Raw genomic sequence first — 22,575 nt, 5'->3', positions numbered from 1 at the left:
TTGAGCAGTGGGGGACACACAGCAGGTGCTCGACAGGCACGTGTGGAGGGGCGAACTGCATTGCCCCAAATCCCAGCGTTGGGGAGAGAGCGAGGCCAAGTGAAGGAGCAAAGCACCAGCACCTAGGACCCTCAGAAAAAGCGCCACAACACCCGTACCATCCACCACCCCAGCCGGATGCCCGCCCTCGCGCGTGCGCCGGCAGCAGCCCAGATCCAGGCGGTTGGCTGATTGGCTGCGACGGCTCCTCGAAGCGGCGTTGCGCGTGCGCGCTTTCCTCGCGCGGGCTCGACTGGTGTGTAGCTCTTCGTTATTCCCCGCCGCCGCAGCCCCAGCTCCCGGTCCGGGAAGCCTCATCCTCAGAGCTCGGAATGTTCCCTGAACTCAATAACCTTCTCAACACCACTCCTGACAGGGCGGAGCAGGTAAGGCGTCGCGCGGTGGGAAGGGGGCGGATCCCGGAACGTGGCGGAAGACCGTATACCCGGATGAAGCGCACGCGGACTCGTGGGAGAGGCACGACCTCCGCGGGCATGAAGCGCCTGGGAGTTGTAGTCCAGGGATGGCCGCCCCGGGGATTGGGCTCCGCCCTGGAGCCTGCGGGAGGTGGGCGTTTTCTCAAAGGCTTGTGTATCCTTGAAAGTGCCCGGGAAGGTTGGCCGACTATACATCGGCTTACGTACACAGACGGGTACGGGGGGGCGCTGTGCGTTCTCACTGGGGTGGGGGGCCCGGCGTCTAGAGGAGGTTGCCTGAGAGTTTGATTCTCCACCCTTCACTTGAGACCAGCTTCTTAATCGTCCTCGGTCTCTCTCTGGCCCCTCAGTACTCCGCAGTGAACGCTGCTCCTCCTGCTTTTCCTCATCCTCCTCTTGGTCTTTAATGGTGCTGTTCCAAACTGCCTTCAGCCAGCGTTGGCTTGTATCAAGTCTGCCTGAGGCATAGCAGCCTCGCCACTCTTTCCTTCTTTCCGTACTTTGGGGCATCCCGAAATTTTTTATTTTAACCCAGGGGTTATTTCTTTCAGGAATTTACCTGGTTAATTTTATAACCATTGTCTTCCTAAGGAAATGGTAAACTCCAGGCAGCCAAGACATCGTATCGATCAGGCTTGCTTGCTTGCTTATTTATGAAAAAATTTAAAATGTTATTTATTTTAGAGAGAGAGCCAGAGTGCGAGCAGGGGATGGGCAGAGAGAGAGAGAGACAGACAGACAGACAGACAAAGAATTCCAAGCAGGCTCCAGGCTCTGAGCTGTCAGAATAAAGCCGATTCAGGGCTCCAACTCACAGATGGGGAGATCATGATCTGAGCTGAAGTTGGATGCTTAACCGACTGAACCACTCAGGCGCCCCTCAATCAGGCCTTTTTATGACCCCCCCCCCCCCCGCCCCGCCGTGTCAGGCAAATTATAGTTTTAAGTAGACCCTTGTGGATTTCAGTTGCTCAAGCCTGAAGATGTTTCTGGTGACCTTGCTAATTACTGCTGGCACCTCCAAAGTGCTCAGCCCAAGGCCAGAGTGAAGGAATGGAAGATCAAAGTGGGCACCAGGAAACGACAGCCCTGGAGGTAACCCTCAAGGTCTGATGGTGCGATCTTTCATATTTTATAAGTGAAAAAAAAGTCACAACAGTACAGAAGTGTCGTGTCTGATACCATTTGATTGCGACCTTCCCTATCACTGAAAAGGAACTAGAGGTGGCTGCAGCAAGGCAGTCAGCCACTGTGGAGACCATCTTTAGAGGTCTTTCCAGAACTCTCCATGATCAGAGCTTTTCCTGAAGCAGTGTCTAGGGCCATTGGGATGAGAATTTTGTTATTGGAATTCTCTGTCAACAACTACTCTTCCCTCTCTCCCACCCTATTGTACAGATTTGGTATCGGAATTAAAAATAGGGAGGCGCCTAGGTGGCTCATTTGGGTAAGCCTCCCACTCTTGATTTTGGGTCAGGTCACCATCTTACCAGTAGTGAGTTCAAGCCCCTCTTTGGGCTCAGTGCTGATAACTCAAAGCCTGCTTGGGATTCTTTCTCTCTCTCTGCCCCTCCCCAGCTCATGCTCCCTCTTTCTCTCTCAAAAATAAATAAACTTAAAAAAAAAAAATAGGAAGGAAGTTGGATCATACTACTTTTTTGGAGCTCCATTCCAGTCTTAGCAGGCTGTGATTTTTGTTGGATTCTAATGGTAAAACCTTCTCTAGTTCTTCCAAGGTCGGTCCCTCAGTTACTAAGGTGAATGAGGAAGAGAAGGGTTTTTATTCTCTCTTTGCCTTGGGAAAGTGGAAGCTGAGATACGCTTGTCCGTAATGAGTGACTTTAATAACAATCACTCTAACTTTTGTTTTTTTCATAGTTTTGACTTACTTTCTTCTTTCTGGTAGTGTGTGTGTGTGTGTGTGTGTGTGTGTGTGTGTGTGTGTACTGACCTCTTTCCAGGGAGTCTAATTCACCTTTTTGTGTTCCTCTTAACTCGTAGGGGAAACTGACTCTACTCTGTGATGCCAACACAGATGGCAGCTTCCTTGTGCATCACTTTCTCTCCTTCTACCTCAAAGGTATACGACTCATTGGTGCTATAGAAAAAGAAACCTAAGGCTAAAAGCAATGGGAATGGTATTAACTAACTAGGTCTTAGGTGTTTGGGTAGCCAGATGGCTGTTTATTAGGTAACAGGTTACTTGACCATCTTGTTCCCTGCTCATCCCTGCCAAAGGGTGGTATGTGCTCCTATCTTCCCTTCTCCACCCAGTGTGCAGGCATGGTCTCACTGAGATCCTCGTGTGGCCTCCTGATTTAGTTGCTCCTCAGTCTTTATGTATCTCTCTCTTTTTTTTTTTTTAAACATTTTGATTTATTTTTGAGAGAGAGAAACAGAGCATGAGCAGGGGAGGGGCAGAGAGAGAGGGAGACACAGAATCCAAAGCAGGCTCCAGGCTCCGAGCTGTCAGCACAGAGCCTGAAGCAGGGTTCGAACCCATGAGCTGTGAGATCATGACCTGAGCAGAAGTCAGATGCTCAACCGACTGAGCCACCCAGGCGCCCCCCAGTCCTTGTGTATCTTGAAGTCTTTGGGCTCTGGACCTATTGACATGTTGCCCTGGAAGTAGATGCTTCCTAAAGAACATAGGAAAACTGTGGGGCCACTGCGGTTTACATATGAAAATGGATTAGAAGAAGAAAACAGCCAAATGAAAAAAAAGACTCATTTATTAGCTGATTCTCTGTGAGCCCCTACTGAGCCAGGCCAGAATAGAGGGTACACCTTTGGCAGTCTTAGTTGTAATCGTTTACAGCTTTGAAAGTTGTTTTCTTTTCCAGATGATATTATTGTCAGGATTGAAAGAGGAAGAGAATCTATAGATAAAATATTAGAACTAATTATGTTCATTAAGGTAGCTAGAGTTTCTTTGTGTTCCACTTATAATTTCTTGGATATAAGACCAGTTTTTAAAAAAGTGAGTTGTTAAAAAAAAAGTTGTATTTCTGTACAAACAGAAAAGTATTACTTTTTAAAAAACCACAGTTTATTTACAATAGAACAAAACAAGGTACCTATTGATACACATAACTGAAGAAGTACATTTCAGGATCAATGAAATAGGTATAATTATTATATATGAAAAAAAGTGCAGCTTAGAATCAAATTGGGGATGTCTGGTTGCAAGCCCTCTTGGGTCTATAGACCCAATAAAGTCAGAGCTTTATTTTCTAGAGGTACAAAGTATATGAGACTGATTATACATAGAGACTTTATTAAAAATCTGTTTATTTTGTTTTCTAGCTAATTGTAAAGTCTGCTTTGTGGCACTGATCCAGTCCTTCAGTCACTACAATATCGTGGGACAGAAGTTGGTAAATATTGTAGACCTCTGTGGTGCAGAGTATGTGGGTCATGCAGGTGTGAGTGGGGCCAAGGCTGGGCTCCCCTGGTTGGGTTGTAGAGAACTTAGCAAGGGAGGGACTGAGGAAATCATGGAGTTCTGAAACCCTTATCTGAAAAGCTAAGGCAGCATCTCTACCTGTTTTACTCATTTAGAATTTATAGAACCAAATCAGTTGTTAATTAATCAAACCTAGCTCTACTGACTCTGGACCAGTTAAGATTTTCTCCTTCTCACTGTGGGCTTTAATCTTAGTTCTGCTGGGTTGGAGACCCACAGCTTGGTCTACCACCAAGTTGAGTGCCTCCTACTGTTTCTCCCTAAGTCTACGGCTTAGTACTCAAAGGTGGAGAGAGGTGCTTTTGTGACCTGCTCCTTACCTCATCTCGGCCTGCCTTTCATGTTGTCAGATGTAGGCAGGCACGAATAAGATGGCCAAGAGTCTGGTGAACCTTCTGGCCTAGTCTAGGCCATCACCTGTGACCAGTGACCAGGTGGGCTTAGTAGTTTTTGTTTGTTAGTTTTGTTTTTATTTATTTATTATTTAAAAATTAAAAAAAAAATTTTTTTTAATGTTTATTTATTTTTGAGAGAGACAGAGACAGAATGCAAGTGGGTTGGGGCAGAAAGAGAGGGAGACACAGAATCTGAAGCAGGCTCCAGTCTCTGAGCTGTCAGCACAGAGCCTGACGCAGGGCTCGAACTCACAAGCTGTGAGATCATGACCTGAGCCGAAGTTGGACGCTCAACCGACTGAGCCACCCAGGCACCCCTATTATTATTAAAAAAAAAAAATTTATTTAATTAATTTATCTTTGAGAGAGAGACAGAAAGAGAGAGCATGGGGGGGTCAGAGAGAGAGGGACAGAGAGAGAATCCCAAGCAGGCTCTGCACGTCAGCACAGAGCCCAATGTAGGGCTTGAACCCACAGACTGTGAGATCATGACCTGAGCTGAAACCAACAGTTGGATGCTTAACTGACTGAGCCACCCAGGTGCCCCTTGTTTTGTTTTTAATAGGCTAGCCTCAGAGAGGGAAAGAACCAGACCACCCATTAGCAGTGACTACTGAAATGCCAGTCTTCCTATTGGGCCATTACACTGCCTGATGTCACTCTGATGGGGAGAAACAAATGAGAGAATGGGAGGAGGGTAGACTCTTTCCCATCCTTTGCAGATTAGGAAGACCTCCTGTGGTAGAGGTCAGAGCATGAGCTCAGGGAGAGCAGTCATGTCAAGAACACACGTGCATTCCAGGTCTGTGAAGCATGTTTCTATGGCCCTCGCATCAGTGTCTCTGGGTGAGAAAGCTGTGTACTCTCATGTCCAGATTGGCTACTTCTTCTGTTGCCTTTGAATCATCAGCACAGCAGGAATGACAGACATGGTACAGGGCACGTGAAGTCCATGAGTGTGAGCCTCCATACTCTTGGCGTATTATTGAACTGCCATTAGTAGAATTGTCATGAGCAAGAGCAAAGGTGAACAGGAGTCTTTCTCTCTGCCAGGGGTGGCTGTGGAGCTCATGGTGCTGCATAGCGGAGGACACTGGGGTATAAATGAACAGTTGAGACCTGGTCTAGGGGCATGAGGAATCTTTAAGAGTTCCACGTGACCTATTTCTGCACAGAGAGAGCAGTGAGTTGCAGATTTAGATTGTGTCTGTTCTTGGGTGTTTGTTGCAATGCAGATTCTTGGGCCTTGCCTGCAAAGCTTCTGATTCTGGAGGTTTGGAATGGTGCTCAGGGATCTTCATTTTAACTGGGTGTTTCATAAGAAAAAGATTCTTAATTGGGTAGTTTATAAAGAGCCATATTAAGAAGTTCTGGTCTAGAGGTGCCTGGTGGCTCAGTCGGTTAAGTGTCAGAGTCTTGGTTTCATCTCAGGTCATGATCTCATGATTTGTGAGGTTGAGCCCCACACCAGGCCTGTGCTGACAGTGTGGAGCCTGCTTGGGATTCTCTCTCTCTCCATCTCTTTCTGCCCCTCCCCTGTTCATGCTCTCTCTCAAAATAAATAAGTAAACTTCAAAAATTTTCTAGAAAATAAGTTTTAAAAAAGCTCTGGTCTAGAGGAGGGCTAGACAGAGTGCAGCCACTGCCATTTGTTTATGAATCGTGTGCGACTCCACAGAGTATTGCAGCATAGATTGTCTCGCCCTTTGCAAAAAAAGTTTGCTGAGCTCTGAACTAGTGCATCAAGAGCTCGTATTGTCCTAACTCTCATGGGAGTGCCTCCTCAGAGGTAGAGGGAAGAGAAGGAGAACTTGCTGGTAACGTGGTCTTCCTGTATTCTAGGCAGCCTGGCAACTCCAATCTCTGAGTTATGTTATTTGAAAGCCTCAGAGCAACTCTGAGGTCCTGTGCCACTGATGTGTAAACAAGAGGGGTTGTGAAATTCAAAGCCAAAATCTGTCCCTGTCTCCTTCACCAGCATTTTTCAGACCTTGGTCATTCTCCCACCATTTTATTGTCATTATTATTGTTTCTAAATATACTTAATTTTATAAATATGTGTATTTGTAATACTACTACAAATTAGAACCAAGTATTGAGTAATCACAAAAATGAGCATATAAACAAAAATGTCAGTTTTTTAAAAAGTGATAATGTAGAGGCTCACCTCAAAACCTTGGGGATCGTGGGTTGGGACCATGCAGTGGAAAGAAGGCGTGGGCCCCATACAAAGGTGTACAGGTACACATTTGCAGGGCTTAGAATGTGTCCTGTACCTTTTTGTGAGCTGGAGTCCAGCCTCTGTGAGGGGTTCCTCTGCAAGGCACAGTAATTCACTCTCCTCTGTGTTGTGTTTAGGGTGTCAGCCTGACTGTGGCACGGGAGTGCGGGCAGCTTGTGTTCCTAGAAGGTCTTAAGTCTTCGGTGGATGTTTTCTTCCGGGCTCAGGCTGAGCCACACCCCTTGCAGTTCCTCAGGTCAGTCAGCCTGCAGCCCAGCCCAGAAGGCTGGTAGGTGGACCCAGACCAGCTCTGCTGGGTGATTCCTCCCGTGCATGGGTTGGGGGACAGAGCTGGCTTTCAGAGGTAGCCATTTCCCTGGTGTTACAGCATTATTGGAAAGCTCTTGGCTCTTACCATGGGCCAGAGGGTATATGGCTGACCCCAAAGCTACGGAAAGCATTATTTGCTGGGAGTATGGCAGAACGGTATGTTTTTCTAACCTTGCTCAGAGCCCTAGCACCCACCTTTATTCTGTTTTGGGGTTGATACAGGGATCGGCACACTATGGGCCATGGCTAGCTACCTGTTTTTGTAAATAAAGTTTTATTGGAATAGCTGCATTCATTTGTTTGCATATTGTCCCTGGCTGTTCTCTCCCATAGCACAGTTGAGTAGTTGAGACAGAGATCATTTGACCCACAAGCCTGAAATATTACTGTTGGCCTTTTAAGAAAAGTTTGGTGACCCCGGTTTGCTATTTTGAGATTGGTTTTCCTGCTTTTTGTCTTTTATGAGTGTCAGCCACAAACATAGCTCTGTGCAGACTCCCCACCTGTTCTTCCTTCACCACAGAGGAGTCCGTATGGGAACTCTCCCTGCTGCCCCCTCTCTCAGATGCCACCTTTTGCAGTGGCTGGAAGGCAGTGTGGAGTCAGAAGGCCCTGTGCCCTGACCCTGTGTGTGTGATCTCTCACATAGCTTTTAGCATCTCTGAACCTAGGTGCCTTCGTCTGAGTGATGGGCCTGGTGACACCTGACCCCAGGTTGTGGGAAGTTGTTGTCCTTGCTGTTAGTGGGCCGCAGACCTGGAGTGTGAGCAGGTGCCTGGGCCCTGTGCTCTGCTGCTTTTTGAGCCTCTCTTGCTGGGAAGTGACTGCCAAGGTAGTCATTGGAGAGATGGAGGTAGCTGGGCCAGCTTCTTTAGAAATAGGTGGAATCCAGTAGGTACACAAACTGCCCTTAGACCTTGGTTCTCACCACCAGGTCACCTGAATGGCTATTTAGCTTTTTGCACCCATTATGACCTCCTGGAAAGACCTCTTCTGCCTGCCGAATCCAAATTAATCTTCTAATGCCTTAAGCTCTTGGGTTGAGGGGCTGGCTGCATGGTGTCTCTTAAGGACCCAGGAGGCTGTTTATTTTTGTGTACCCCAGTTTCTAGCACAGTGCTTTGTACCTACTAGGCCTCAAGGAATATTTGAAGTACAGCTTGCTTGTATATGCACGCATGCCTTTTCTTTCCAACCAGATCATGAACCCCTTAGTGCCAAGGACTGTGATCCAGTTCTCTGCCTCCCCCAGCCCTTTCCCGTGGTGCTGCTTGGTCCCAGATAAACATTTGTAGACAGAGGGAACTCTTTGGTGACTCTCGCTTGATGTTCCAGGGAGGCCAATGCTGAGAACCTGCAGCCACTGTACGAGTTTGTGCGGGAGGCTCTGAAGCCCGTGGATGATGGAGAGGCTGCGTGGAGGTGCCCAGTGCTGCTGGTGGACGACCTCAGTGTGCTGCTGAGCCTGGGCATGGGTGCGGTGGCTGTATTGGACTTCATCCACTACTGCAGGGCCACCGTGTGCTGGGAACGAAAGGTACCGACCCGTCTGCTCTCCGTGCTCCTGCCTGTGATCTCCATAGGCCCAGACAGGCCCATACCTCCCTTGCTTGCAGTGATCTTTTTTGCTTATTTGGGGGTTTGGCTTTACCCTGGGAGGCCCAGAAATCTTTTGGTCTGCCATCCTTCCCTCCCCTACTTGCCACTGCTAAAAAAATAAAGCCCTCAAAATTAAAAGATAGACGAGTACTGTCTCAAATGGGACCAGTTGTGTGTGGTACCACGGCCGTCCCAACTCTGCCACCCATTGCCTTGTGTCCTGGGACAAGTCATTATCACTCTGGGTGTGTTTTGAAGATCAGTTGAGATATAAACTGCATTAAAAATTGTGAGATGCAGTACAAGTACAGGATGTAACTTTTATTGTCAAATTATGAGGCAAAAATGGGGATTTTACCATAATAGTTAAATAGTGATAGTAGACCCACCTATAAAATAGGAATGGCTGTGGTGCCCACATCGCAGGAACCAAGCTGCAAGAGTTAAGTGACATGAAGCTTACAACACTCCCATGCAGCGTCTGGCCCCCAGTGGCAGCTCTTCAGCGTGCGATGGCGCCCCTGGGAGGGACCTGCGGCCCTTAGCACGGTGTGGTCAAGCCGAGGGTGCTGGGCGGTTGGGATGAGCCAATGGAGTCAACCAGGGTGCATATACCCAGCACTGCACGCTGAGCACCTCCCATGTGCAAGAGCTTACCTGGCAGCTGTGTTTAGGGGAGCTCCTGGGACTGTGTGGCTACAGGCACGGAGTGGGAACCAGGTGATGGGGAAAGAATGGAAGGAGGAGAGAGTGGAAGGGGCGTGGAGGGCACGGCTCGGTGACAGTGAAGCGGGCACAGCTCCTGCAGCTTAGCCTGCTTTACTAAGTGCAAGTGCCCACTACCTCCCTCATTTGGTTAAAAAAACCTCTTTTAGGGGCGCCTGGGTGGCTCAGTCGGTTGAGCGGCCAACTTCAGCTCGGGTCACGATCTCGCGGTCCGTGAGTTCAGGCCCCGCGTCGGGCTCTGTGCTGACAGCTCGGAGCCTGGAGCCTGTTTCGGATTCTGTGTCTCCCTCTCTCTGACCCTCCCCCGTTCATGCTCTGTCTCTCTCTGTCTCAAAAATAAATAAACATTAAAACAAACAAACAAACAAAAAAACAAACCTCTTTTAGCTGAAAAAGCAAAACTTGGGAATGGTTTAAAAAAGAAAAAATAGGGGCACCTGGGTGGTTCAGTTGGTTGGGCGGCCGACTTCGGCTCGGGTCATGATCTCACAGTTCTTGGGTTTGAGCCCCACATCAGGCGCTGTGCTGACGGCTCAGAGCCTGGAGCCTGCTTCGGATTCTGTGTCCTCCCTGTCTCTCTGCCCCTCTCCTGCTTGCACTCTGTCTCTCTCTGTCTCTCTAAAGTGAATAAAAATGTTAAGATTTTTTTAAAAATAAGTAAATAGCATAAAGAGTACTTTAATAAAAAGTAATGATCTCTTTCCTAACGTGTGTATTCTGGAGAGTGTGTTCAATTATGAACATGTTTTATGTGTATGTGTTTCTGCATTTTTTTTTTCACATTACTGGTAGCCTGCCTTTTTCTCATTTCATAATGCACGGTGTCTTTTGATGTCCATTGCCCAAAACCAGAATAGACAGATCTGCTTCATCCTTTTTAACTGGACGGTATCCCTTTGAAAGGACTTACTCTTCAAGGTATCCCCTTCAGTGGGTCAGCCTTCCCCTCTGGTTCTGGTTGGGTAACTCCTACTTGCTCTTCTGACTCGGCTCAGGTGTGCACGCCACGTCACCCTCCCCTCCGGGCCAGACGTGACGCCTCTTCCCTGGGCTCCCCTAGCCCCCCATGCTCCCCTTTCTCCTGGCTTTGTGTCCTGTGTTGTTAGTATCTTTCTGTCTCTAGGGTCCATACCGGTCCCCTCTTATCCCCACTGTGGTGTCTGACACGTGCTGTGCACTCAGGAGCTGCTGACTGGATGAATTGGTGCCTAGCAGAAAGGTGGCACTTTTTGCTAACATTGAGGACCACAGACTGAGCTGAGCTTGGTTTAAGAGGGATTGAGCTGGCAGTATAGGTTGGATGTGCTGGTGAGACTGTCCAGCAGGTGATTGGAATTAGGACCCTAGAGCGCAGCAAGGGTCCTTCCACGGAGGGGGTGGTTGCAGTGGCAGCCAGAGGCTGCTCTGGGCGAGGACATGCAGGGGAGTGGAGGCACTGAAAGCCCAGTACTCCCTGGTGACCCTGTCTGGAGGAACGATTTTCATCTTCCATCTCTGTTGCAGGGAAACATAGTAGCCCTGGTGCACGACAGTGGAGACACCGAGGACGAGGAGAACAACATCCTTTTGAACGGCCTTAGCCACCAGAGCCACCTGATCCTGCGGGCTGAGGGGCTGGCCACTGGCTTCTGCAGGGACGTGCATGGGCAGGTGCGCAGGGGCTCACTAGGCCTGAGCCTAGACTGTGTGTGGGATAGTGTCAGGCCCTGGGGGTTGTCTGGTTGGGGTGTTTCTTCGGACGGAAGGAAAACCTCGGAAGTTGTGAGAACCCAAATTAGAGTCTGTTCCAGATGGTGCTAGCCTCATGTACCTGTTCAGGTGTTCCATGGTGGTCCCGTTTGTGACCAAAGTGGGGCTCCTAAAAAGGAGACCAGATTGCCTTCTGGAACAGAATGCAGGGGCCCTGCTATCAAATAGCAGAATGCCTCTGCAGGACCACAGCAGGCTTTGTATACTCAGGTCAGTGCTGCTGCTTTTATTTTTTAATTTTATTTTAATTAATTTATTTTTTTTAAGTTTGTTTATTTTGAGAGAGAGTGTCTATGCAGGTGAGGGGCAGAGAGAGAGAGGGAGAGAGAGCAAATTCCCAAGTAGGCTCCTCACTGTCAGCATGGAGCCCAATGTGGGGCTCAAACTCACGAGCCACAAATCATGACCTGAGCCGAAGTCAGACACTTAACCAACTGAGCCACCCAGGCACCCCAGTGCTGCTCCTTTTAAAATACAAATGGGGAGGAGTCAGTTAAACTTCCGACATCAGTTCAGGTCATGATCTCTCAGTTCGTGAGTTCGAGCCCCGTGTCAGGCTCTGTGCTGACAGCTCAGAGCCTCCAGCCTGCTTCAGATTCTGCCCCTCCCCTGCTCACACTCTGTCTTTCTCTAAAAAATAAATAAACATTAAAAATTTTAAAAAGTAATAATAATAAATAAAATACAAATGTGGGGGGACCATGCCCATGGCTGGGGTTGTTGCTGCCCCACTCTTGCCTCTGACCGAAATATTTGAGAACTCAGGCAGAAGCTGAGAGCCCTGCCTTAGAGGAAGGTCAGGTTCTACCCCTCCCAAGGGGCTACCATGCTTCTGTGCCTTCTGGAACTTTTTTTTTTTTTAAATGTGTATTTATTTTGAGAGAGAGAGAAAAGTGCAAGTAGGGGAGGGGCAGAGACAGAGGGAGAGAGAGAATCCCAAATAGGCTCTGTGCTATCAGTGCAGACCCCAGTGTGGGGCTGGATCCCATGAACTGCAAGATCATAACCTGAGCCGAAACCCAGAGTTCGACGCTTAACTGAATGAGCCACCCATGTGCCCCTGGAACTTCTCTTTTGGAATCATCCCCCAAAGCTGTCATGGCTTCCAGGTTAACTTGATGTTGACCACTCTTGGCACATTAGAGGTGGGTGGGAGTTTTGTCTCAGAGTCATTCAGGGGTAGCTATAGAAAATGAAACAAAGGAGCAAGCTCAGAAATGCTGTGTTGGTCGTGTTCATGTGCATGGCATGAGGAGAGGGTCCTGCCAGGAAGCTTGTGTCCTGGCTCTGAGGCCAGTCCCCCTGAGCATTCTAGCATGTCTGGCATTGAGATATCATCAGAATAAGAATAAACGTCTAGCCTTCCTGAGCCTCTGAATTGGATGTACTGATTTTAATGAGTCGATTTTCCCAATTATTGTAGCCAACAGATATAAAACCATGCCTAGGGAAAAGAGCAAAAGAGAACACATAAAAATACTTTAAGGGTTTGTATCTGGGGAGCTTTTTTTCTTTTTCTTTCTATTTCACACTTTCTGTAGTGAGCAAATATCACTACTGTAATGAAGGGGAAACCTTTAGTTTTAGTTAGCTGGTCATAAGCTTTGTTTTAGAAGCCAGCCCCTGGCTGCATGACACATGACTGTGATCTCAACTTAGGGGCCTTAGTTGCAGGTTACAGGGGAGGCAGGTAGGGTTCATAATGGAGCGGGTAACTTGGGGGCTGCTTCTCTCTCATCCTGCTTCTTGTCACTGTAGCTGAGGATCCTCTGGAGGACGCCATCACAGCCCACAACCCAGCGGGATCGGAGCCTCACTTACCAGTACAAGATACAGGACAAGAGCGTGTCCTTTTTTGCCAAAGGAATGTCTCCTGCTGTTCTGTGACCTGATTGAGGGGCAAATGTAGCTACCTTGGACTGTTTTCAGATGTGAAAGATGAAACAACGAGTGGGAATGGATCTGCACACCTTTGAAGTGGTATTTCAGCCTGGATTGCCACCACTGTGACCCGCTGCCGTGGAATGGCTCTGTGACAGTATGCCTTTGTTGCCCAGGGCCCTATTCCGAAAACACATAAGGAATTGCAACCCGGCCTCTGCTGAGAGAGATGCCACATATTGAAACCAGGTGAAAGTCATCCCAGGAGCCTTTCATTAAATACACTTTAGCCTCAACTGCCCATTTTTGGCTTTTGAGCCTTTCAGAGCCAGAGAAGGTATAACTGTGCCAGCCAGAGGACAGTCCTGGGTGGCAGGCATACGAGGTGACAACTTGGGTAATTATGGCTGTGGTAAGGCGAGTCCTACATCATGGCTTCCTCACGATGGATTGTCTCATTTAATTTTCACCTTCATCCAGCAAAGGTATTTTTCCTTCAGTCCAGTAAGAAAACCGGCTTAAAGAGGTTTGGAAACACGCTCACGGTTGTAGAGCAGGCTGTAGATAGTGGAGCCTAACTCTGAAGTCCACACTTGCTGACTGACCCTCAAGGAAACCAGGGGCAGGCTCCCTACCCGGTTCACAGCCTCCTGGTTGTGTGGTCCCTGACCCAGGTGTCATGAAACCGCGGCCTTGGTCACATGAGGCTTCATGGCCTTGATGACAGGGGTAAGGAGTGTTCTTGCCACCAGGTGGGATAGGGCCTTGGCAAGTTGCTGCCTCCCTTACCTGTAAAGACTGAAGAGGTGAGCACTTGCCCCAGCGTCCCATAGATGCCAACTTACCACACTCTGCCCGTCGGTCAAGATCACCTCAGTAGACACCAGGGGTATTCCCTTAAACTGGGTACATTTTGTTGTACCACAATGAATTATTTTTAAAATTAAAAGTAAATAAAATGAAAAAAATAACACTGCAGGGACTAAGGAAATTTCATACCTGTTGTTTAATTGTGACTTTTCCACATTTTGTAGTCTTCATAAGAGGAAACAATTTATCACTCCTCCCCTCAAATCATAAAAAAAAAAAACTTAAAAAACTAAAAAAAACAGGAACGCCTGGGTGGCTCAGTCAGTTAAGCGTCCGACTGCAGCTCGGTCATAATCTCATGGTTTGGGAGTTCAAGCCCTGCAACAAGGCTCCTTGCTGACAGTGCAGTGCCTGCTTGGGATTCTCTCTTTCCCTCTCTCTCTGCTCCTTCCCCAATTGCACTTTCTCTCTCTCTCTCAAAATAAATAAATAAATAAATAAACAAACAAAAAATAAAGCAGGGAAGGGGCCTAGGAAAGTGAGGGATAATGAAATTTTAGTTTTTTCCCTGTAGAGGAATTTCTGAATTAAAGCCTGGATTGGCCCTCACGTGGTATCAAGATTGTTCTTTGGCATGATGGAGCCAGTTAACAGTGACCTCTACGTTTTCCTCCACCAATGTTGGATTTAACTTAATTTTTACTAACTTAATAGTTGTGTAAAGTTTGTAAAAATGAATATCTCTTGAATGGCTAGGATATAATTTTCTTTGTATTTTCCCATGTGTTGAGAATGTATTCCTCACTTTTAATGACTTATCAATTAGAATGTGGTGTCAACTTTGTTTTCTCAGTTCTTTGTAATATTTTGGAAAGGATTTTATCATTGCCTGTGTTCATGTATATTTTTTTCTATATTTGGGTTTTTAAAAATACTTTATCTTGGGGCACCTGGGTGGCTCAGTTGGCTAAGCATCCGACTTCTGCTCAGGTCATGATCTCTCGGTTTGTGAGTTTGAGCTCTGCATCAGGCTCTGTGCTGACAGCTGAGAGTCTGGAGCCTGCTTCGGATTCTTTGTCTCCCTCTCTCTCTCTGCCCCTCTTCTATTCTCTCTCTCTCTTTTTTTCTCTCTCTCCCATTTCAAAAATAAACGTTAAAAAAAAAAGTTTTGGGGCGCCTGAGTGGCTCAGTCAGTTAGGCGTCCGACTTCAGCTCAGGTCATGATCTCACAGTTCGTGAGTTTGGGCTCTGGGCTGACAGCTCGGAGCCTGGAGCCCACTTCGGATTCTGTGTCTCCCTCTGTCTGCCCCTCCACTGCTTGCACTCTGTCTCTTGTATTGTTTCAAAAATAAATAAACATTAAAAAAATTTAAAAAGTTTTGTTTTCTATGCAGATATGCATTAATTCATGAAGTTTTTGTGGAGTTCCTGTTTTATATGAGGGACTCAAGATAAAGACGGTCCTCAAGTCACCTGCTGTGCTGTGATGGGGGCTAGGGAACAGGCATTGACATAAATAACGTGCAGCTGTGGAGAAGATGATGCGGGCCACAGAAGCAACTCAAGTAGTGAGTGGGGACAGATTGGTGGTCACAGGAAGGAGTAATTATTTCCCCATCACGTTTTTGTTTTTGTTTTGTTGTTAAGGGAGCAGAAAACTGGGGAAGAATTTATGGAGACAGTACTATTTGAACAAGACGTTGGAATGTTCCTATTTTGTCACTGATGTTACCTTTGTTCTTCAGGACTCAGGAATATATTTTTCTTCCTGAATGGAATGAAGGTGCTGTTCTTTGTTGTTGTTTCTGGTTTAAAATAATTTAAGAAAATTAACTTCTTTAGAATTTGCTACAGTACTGTAATTTGTCTACCTGCTGATAACTAAATAGTCCGACAGCATTTATAGTATTTACTGAAAAGTAGTGATCCTCTTTATGTAGTTTGGCTTTATTTATACGTAAAGTTCTTAAAACTGAGCTTTTCTGAAATTTATCCTTTTTTTATTTTTTACTTAAAATTTTTTTAATGTTTATTTATTTTTGAGAGAGAGAGAGAGTGAGTTGGGGAGGGGCAACGATAGAGGGAGACACAGAACCTGAAGCAGGTTCCAGTCTCTGAGCCCAGCGTGGGGCTCAAACCCATGAACCGCGAGATCATGACCCGAGACAAATTCTGATGCTTAACTGACTGAGGCACCCAGGCGCCCCGAAATTTATCTTGTTTTTTAATGTTTGCTTATTTTTGAGAGAGAGTGCATGTGCATGCACAGGCACGCACGTGAAGGGGGGGAGGGGCAAAGAGGATCTGAAGTACAGAGCCTGATGTGGGGCTCATATTCACGGACTGTGAAATCATGACCTGAGCCAAGTTGGCGCTTAACCAACTGAGCCACCCAGATGCCCCTGAAATTTGTCTTTAATTGATACTGAAAGTTTAGTATATGTCTGCTCTCAAGAGCCTTTATTAAAAGGATATCGTGCCCTCTTGTTTATCCAGATGAATTTTACCAGCACTTCATTCAAGCTCTAGACAGTATTCTTCAGTGACTTTTTCTCTTGTTTTTAAAATTGTCGTCGTATAATTTTATTTAAAAAAATAGTGAAGAAATTAATACCCTCTTATTAAATTTTTTTTTTATTACTCGACAAGAAATGATCCCATTTTGTGGATATTTCTTTGGTGTCTTTGACATAGGGATGTAGTTGACTTCTTAAAATTTATAACTTATCCTACAGTTTTTCTCAACTATTCTAATAATTTTCTGATTGAGATTCCCGAATTTTTTGATATTTTTTCTTGTTTTCCTTTTTCCAGATATTAACATCTGCAAATAATGCCACCCTTGCTTATTTTTTCTTTAAATAGGGAAAAAATTTTTTGTTGAAGTTGACATACAATATTAGTTTCAGGTGTACAACATAGTGATTTGACAGTTACATACATAATGAAATACCAGGATTCAAGTATTGGTAATTAGCGTCTGTCACCATACAAAGTTATTAATTATATTATTGACTATATTGCCTATGCCATACTTTGCATCCCTGTGACTTATTTGTTTTATAACTGGAAGTTTGTATCTCTTAATCTTCTTCATCTGTTTGGCCCATTCTCCTACCCCCGTCCCGTCTGACAACCATCAGTTCTGTGTATTTATAAATCTTTTGTTGCTGTTGTTTTTAAGTTCCACATATAAGTGAAATCATATGGTATTTGTCTTTCTCTGCCTGACTTATTTCACTTAGCGTAATACCCTGAGTCCATCGTGTTGTCACCAATGGCAACAGTTCATTCTTTTTTATAGCTGAGTAATCCACTGTGTGTGTGAGAGAGAAGGAAAGTGAGAGAGTGTAAGACATCTTTATCCATCTGGCAATGGACACTTGAGTTGCTTTTAGATCTTGGCTGTTGTAAATAATGCTGCTGTAAACATAGGGGTGCCTTATCTTTTTGAATTAGTGCTTTTCTTTGGGTGAGTACTCACATATAGAATTACAGGGTCATATAGAATTTCTATTTTTAATTTTTTGAGGCATCTCCATACTGTTTTCTACAGTGGCTGCACCAATTTATATTCCCACCTACAGTGCATGGGGTTTCCTTTTTCTCCACATCCTCTCCAGCACTTGTTATTTCTTGTGTTTTTGATTCTAGTCATTCTGACCAGCGTGAACTGATAGCTCATTGTAGTTTTGATTTGCATTTCCCTGATGATTAATGATGTTGAGCATCTTTTCATGTGTCTATTGGCTATGTGGATATCTTCTTTGAAAAATGCCTATTCGGGCACCTGGGTGGCTCAATCAGGTAAGCATCCAGCTCTTGACTTTGGCTCAGGTCACGATCTCACAGTTAGTGGGTTCAAGCCCCATGTCAGGCTCTGCACTGAGAGTGTGGAGCCTGCTTGGGATCCTCTCTCCCCATCCCCCCACTCGTGTGTGCGCTCTCTCTCTCTCTCTCTCTCAAAATAAATACACTTAGAAAAAAATACTTGTTCATGTCTTCTGCCCATTTTTTAATTGGACCTTTTTTTTGGTACAGAATTATATGAATTTTTTATGTATTTTATTTTTTTTAATTATTTTTTTAAGTTTTTTAAAGTTCTAATTTATTTTTGAGAGAGGGAGAGTGAGGGCACATGCACAAGTGGGGAGAGGCAGAGAGAGAGGGGGACAGAGGATCTGAGCAGGCTCTGTGTGCACAGTTAGAGAGCCCGATGTGGGGCTTGAACTTGTGAACCATGAAATCATGACCTGAACCAAAAGCAGATGCTTAACTGACTGAGTTACCCAAGCGCCCCAATTTGATTTTTTTTTAAGTGGGCTTCATGCCCAGCTTGGAGCCCAACACTGAACTTGAACTCCTGACCCTGAGATTAAGACCTGAGCTGAGAGCAAGAGTCAGATACTTAGCTGACTGAGCCACCCGGACGCTCCTTTTTATGTATTTTAGATACTAACCCCTTATCATATATATCATTTGCAAATCTCTTCTCCCATTCAATCAGTTGCTTTTTAATTTTGTTAATGGCTTTCTTTGCTGTGCAAAAGTTTTTTTTTAGTTCAACGTTGCTCCAATATTTGGGAAATTTGTTAAGAGTGGTGTGAGGTGGGGCACCTCAGTGGTTCAGTCAGTTAAGTGTCTGACTCTTGATCTCAGCTCAGATCACGATCTCATGGTTTGTGAGTTCAAGCCTCTTGTCAGGCTCTGCACTGCTTAGCACAGAGATCTCTATCTGTGCCCCCCAAAGCTTGGGATTCTGTCTCTCCCTCTCTCTGCCCCTCCCCAACTCGAGCTCACTCAGTCAGTTAAGTGTCCGACTCTTGGTTTAGGCTCAGGTCATGATCTCACCATCCTGAGATGAAGCCCTGCATCGGGCTCAGAGGGGAGCTTGGAGCCTGCTTGGGATTCTGTCTCTCTCTCTCTCTCTCTCTGCCCTTCCCCCATTTGTGGTCTCTCTCTGTCTCTTTCTCTCAAAATAAATAAATAAACTAAAAAAAAAAGTTTGTCATTATCATTGGCACTATCATGGCCTTTGTAGTGACCACTACCATATTGCCTATAAGGTTCTGCTTGAAGGTATGCACAAAGACAACTTCTCTAGTGCAGGGAATTAACATCTTCTATTCCTGGCTTCTGATAACATGGCAGGAACTTGCTAGGTAATGAAGGCACTGAATGAGTATCAACACAACTTGGAGATTTTAAATATTTTTAATGACTGTATCATGGTTACAGATACCATGAATGTATCAGAAATAGAATGGCTACTGTTTATTGGAGTCTTGGTATTTTACATGGGTTCACATTGATTCAATGTTTTTGCAGGCCACAGAGGTTGGTATTTTTGTTATTCTTGGTTGCATCTTAGAACTGGACTTGTGAGTCAAGGTTTCCTGAGGTTAATTTTCCCAGCCACAGGACAGTCACTGCTGCTCCGTGTAAGGACCAGGATTCAAATCCAAGGAGTCTGGGGCGCCTGGGTGGCTCAGATGGTTAGGCATCCGACTTCGGCTCAGGTCATGATCTCATGGTTCATGGGTTTGAGTCCTGCATCGGACTCTGTGCTGACAGCTCAGAGCCTGGAGCCTGCTTTGGATTCTGTGTCTCCCTCTCTCTTCTGCCCCTCCCCCACTTGCACTCTTTCTCTCAAAAATAAATAAACATTAAAAAAATAATAATAACAAATCCAAGGAGTCTGGTCCTGAAACAGTCTTTTCCATTTTACCATGCTGCCAGCTGCTATCACTAATGCTTAATTCATGATGGGCATGGTCGTGAGTGCAAATGATTGCAGAGACAGACCTGTGTCGTTATAAAACACCCTTCTCTGTGTCCATGACAGGTGGAGGTAGCTAGACAGAGGGCTGAGAACCCAGAGCCCTGGGTCTTAGCCTGTGGCCACCTGGTCAGTTACCAGAGTGACCTTAGGCAAACCTCCTCCTCTCTTTAGACATTTTCTTCATTGGTAAAATAGACCAAGCTGCTATTTTTAAGATTGTCATAAGGATTGGCCCAGTGTGGAAGCTCCGGTATGGGGGACTGTTATCACTTCTTGATGATCTCTCTGCTCCACTGAGTTTTTAAAGCTTTTGGATTTATCATTCCCGTGGGGAGCAATCTGAAGTAAAGTTGAGCTTTGAGCTTTGGCTAGTTAGGGCTAAATGAAGATGTTTCACCTGAATGTGTCATGGGGTGCCGGGGTGGCTCACTTGGTTAAGCGTCTGACTTCAGGTCATGATCTCGTAGTTCGTGGGTTCAAGCCCCACATTAGGGTCTCTGCTGTCAGTGCAGAACCTGCTTTGGCTCCTCTGTCTCCCTCACTCCCGCTCTCAAAAATAAATAAACATTAAAAAAGAAAAAAGCTGAAGTTGTATCTGCAACTTACCTGGGAATGCATAACAAATTGAATGGATTGTTGGGTGGATAAAGGAAGAGAAGTTTTATTTCGTGTGTGTGTGTGTGTGTGTGTGTGTGTGTGTGTGTGTGATAGGTATAAGATACTAAGCAAAACATTAACAGCTCTAGGGTATATAGTTGTTAACTGTGTGGTCCTTTCAACTTTTCTCTGTTTTCATAATAAAATGTTGGAGGAACCCAAAAATCACGGCCACTGCATTCCACTCCTAGGGAGCAGCTTCACCAGGGGCCCAAGAACCTCAGCTCCCAGCCATGAAGGACTCTCGGCAGTGGGTGCTGCAAGGTACATAGACGCTTAGCTAAGTGCTCGTCCGTTTTGGAGGCTCTTGTTTTTGGAGGCAGTGTCCAGACCTTGCTGAGAGTCAGTCCCCTGCAGACACAGGTTTGGTGGAGTGTTTGGGTGGGGAGGGGTTGGTGAAGAAGGGTGGGGGGGTGACAGCACTTCCCAAAAGACAGTCTAAGTCTCCATAATGGGGGTTGTGAAAAGGCAGGCTCCTCCCCCTCTCTGGAGTGGACTCTGATCCAGTGTGCCTAGGATAGGGCTCAGGAAGACAGATTTAACTTTAAATATTCCCCAGGTGATTCTGCTGTAAGGCAAGTTTGGAACCACATTCTTTGTAGAAACTTGGCAGTAAAAGGAAAGGATTGGGACTGAGTCATGCAGGGTCACAGTAGCTTCACCAAGAAAACTAAAAATAAACTGGATAGACTTTATTTTTGCCAAAAGAAATGAGACAGTGGCGAGAGAGAAGGAACAGCTGAAGGATAAGTGGGATCCCTCTTGCTCAAGGTTTTTGGGGGGCCAGAGGATGGCATTTCAAGGGCCAGATGTGTAGAGAGTGATGTGAGAATGGATGAGGGATGTAGGTAAGGCTCTCCACGCTGCTGCCCATTGTGGCCTCTAATTTATTTGTTTTTAAATTGTTTTTTATCATTTATTTTTGAGAGCATGAGGGGGGAGGGGCAGAGAGAGAGAGGGACAGATGATCTGAAGCCAGCTCTGCAGTGATAGCAGTGAGCCCATGTGGGGTTTGAATTCACGAAGTGTGAGATCATGCCCTGAGCCAAAGTCAGGTGCTCAACCAACTGAGCTACCCAGGTGCCCTCCTCTCTCTCTAATTTAAAAACAAGCAAGACATGTGTTTCCCTACCCCTTTCCCCCTGGTCTTGGGCACTCATGGAAACAGTACCAGTAAGGGACCATCACATAATAAAAAAAACACATAAAAATAAAACCAAAAACAAATTCTTCATAGAATAAAAATTCCCATCTAAAGCCAGAAACTAATCCTGAATACAGGGCAAAATCTTCAAGGTCACTTTGGGCCTAGGCCACTTGTCCTCACTATTGTTTAATTTCCCTGTGACAATAGTGTGGTGGGGCAGGGAGGGAGGCAAGCCTTAGGCGGCCTTGGAGAGGCGGTCCAGAGTCCAGTGGAAATGAATGGGCGTGAGGGAGGAGTATGACTCTTTGAAGAAGGCTTAGGAGGCGCTGGGGGCTGGAGTCCCATCTTGCATTGTCCCATCCGCTCCTGAGGGCTGGATCAGGATCTGCCCCGGGGTGGGTGCGGCTGAGCTGAGCATGCCTAGGGCGGCAGGGTGGGGGCGGGGCCGACCCCTGGCACTCGAGGGCGAAGGGGGTGCGATCCAGGTCCCTGCGCGTGGGCCCCGGGCAGTCGCAGCGCGCAGCATCCCAGGATGGTCAGCGCTGGGCTGTGTCCCCAGCGCGGGCGAAGGCCCCTCCTGTTCCGCTTGTGTGAGACCCAGTAAGGAGCCCTACGTAAGGGCTTTCGGGACGCTCAGATGAATGCTCAGCTCAGCACCCGGCACATAGTAAAAAACTCAGTGGACGCAGATGTGCGGTTCCAACAAAGACACACAGTATGTGTAAAATGAATGGTTAAATGCCCCTCGGCGGATAGGAAAGTCCAGCACCCTAAACCCGCCCGCCACTCAATCATATCTGCCCACCACACATCAGCAGCACCCAGAGCCTTCCTTCTCTGTGGATGACTTTTCACAAAAATGAGATCGTACTGCACAGCTCATTTTGAACCATCTTTCAAGAACAGGTTTCAACATCAGTAAATATTCATAAAACTTATCCTTTAAAAAGGCTGTAGGGAAATCTGTTTTATGGACAGAAGTTATTCCAGCCATATGTATTTGTTGTGCATCTGCATGGTTGTTTTTAATTTATCGCTGTTCCAAACGGGGCCATAGGCATCTGGTGCACGTTCTTGATAAATTCTCTGGAAGGTGCTGTCTGTCAAAAGCCCTGGTGCAGTCCTCAGGGCCCTGCCCCATCTTCACGCCCCGCCCCGCCCCGCCCCGCCCAGCCCAGGACCGCCGCTTCTCCCTCCCTCTGTGTGTTGTGGCGGGCGTCCGCCAGGGGGCAAGCGGGAGCCGCGGGCGGGGCTCGACTACGCATGTGCGCGCCTCTGGAGCACGTGCGGAGGGCGGTGAGGGCGGGAGGGGAAAGGTAGGAGGTGAGAGGTGAAG

General features: G+C 46.5%; 1 protein-coding gene across 1 annotated transcript; it reads left to right on the top strand.

Annotated features, from left to right (window-relative positions):
* Positions 1–293: 293 nt before the first annotated feature.
* On the top strand, positions 294–13,988 carry ELP6 (elongator acetyltransferase complex subunit 6). The gene is made up of 7 exons (XM_007088437.3): positions 294–425; positions 2,478–2,556; positions 3,783–3,853; positions 6,696–6,814; positions 8,224–8,425; positions 10,717–10,863; positions 12,721–13,988. The coding sequence occupies exons 1-7, from the start codon at positions 372–374 to the stop codon at positions 12,847–12,849; spliced, it is 801 nt and encodes a 266-aa protein (XP_007088499.1). The 5' UTR covers positions 294–371; the 3' UTR covers positions 12,850–13,988.
* Positions 13,989–22,575: the final 8,587 nt, after the last annotated feature.

This window comes from Panthera tigris, chromosome A2, assembly GCF_018350195.1.
Source record: "Panthera tigris isolate Pti1 chromosome A2, P.tigris_Pti1_mat1.1, whole genome shotgun sequence".
Classification (NCBI taxonomy): Eukaryota; Metazoa; Chordata; class Mammalia; order Carnivora; family Felidae; genus Panthera; species Panthera tigris.
This window is presented reverse-complemented; position numbering and strand designations above follow the sequence as displayed.

What these genes read in the sequence shown, in the direction of transcription:
- ELP6 (XM_007088437.3), top strand. Translation starts at nt 372, where the DNA reads ATGTTCCCTGAACTCAATAACCTTCTCAACACCACTCCTGACAGGGCG. An exon ending in CTCCTGACAGGGCGGAGCAG is followed by an intron (nt 426 to 2,477) that starts GTAAGGCGTCGC and finishes CTTAACTCGTAG; the next exon opens with GGGAAACTGACTCTACTCTG. An exon ending in TCTCTCCTTCTACCTCAAAG is followed by an intron (nt 2,557 to 3,782) that starts GTATACGACTCA and finishes TTTGTTTTCTAG; the next exon opens with CTAATTGTAAAGTCTGCTTT.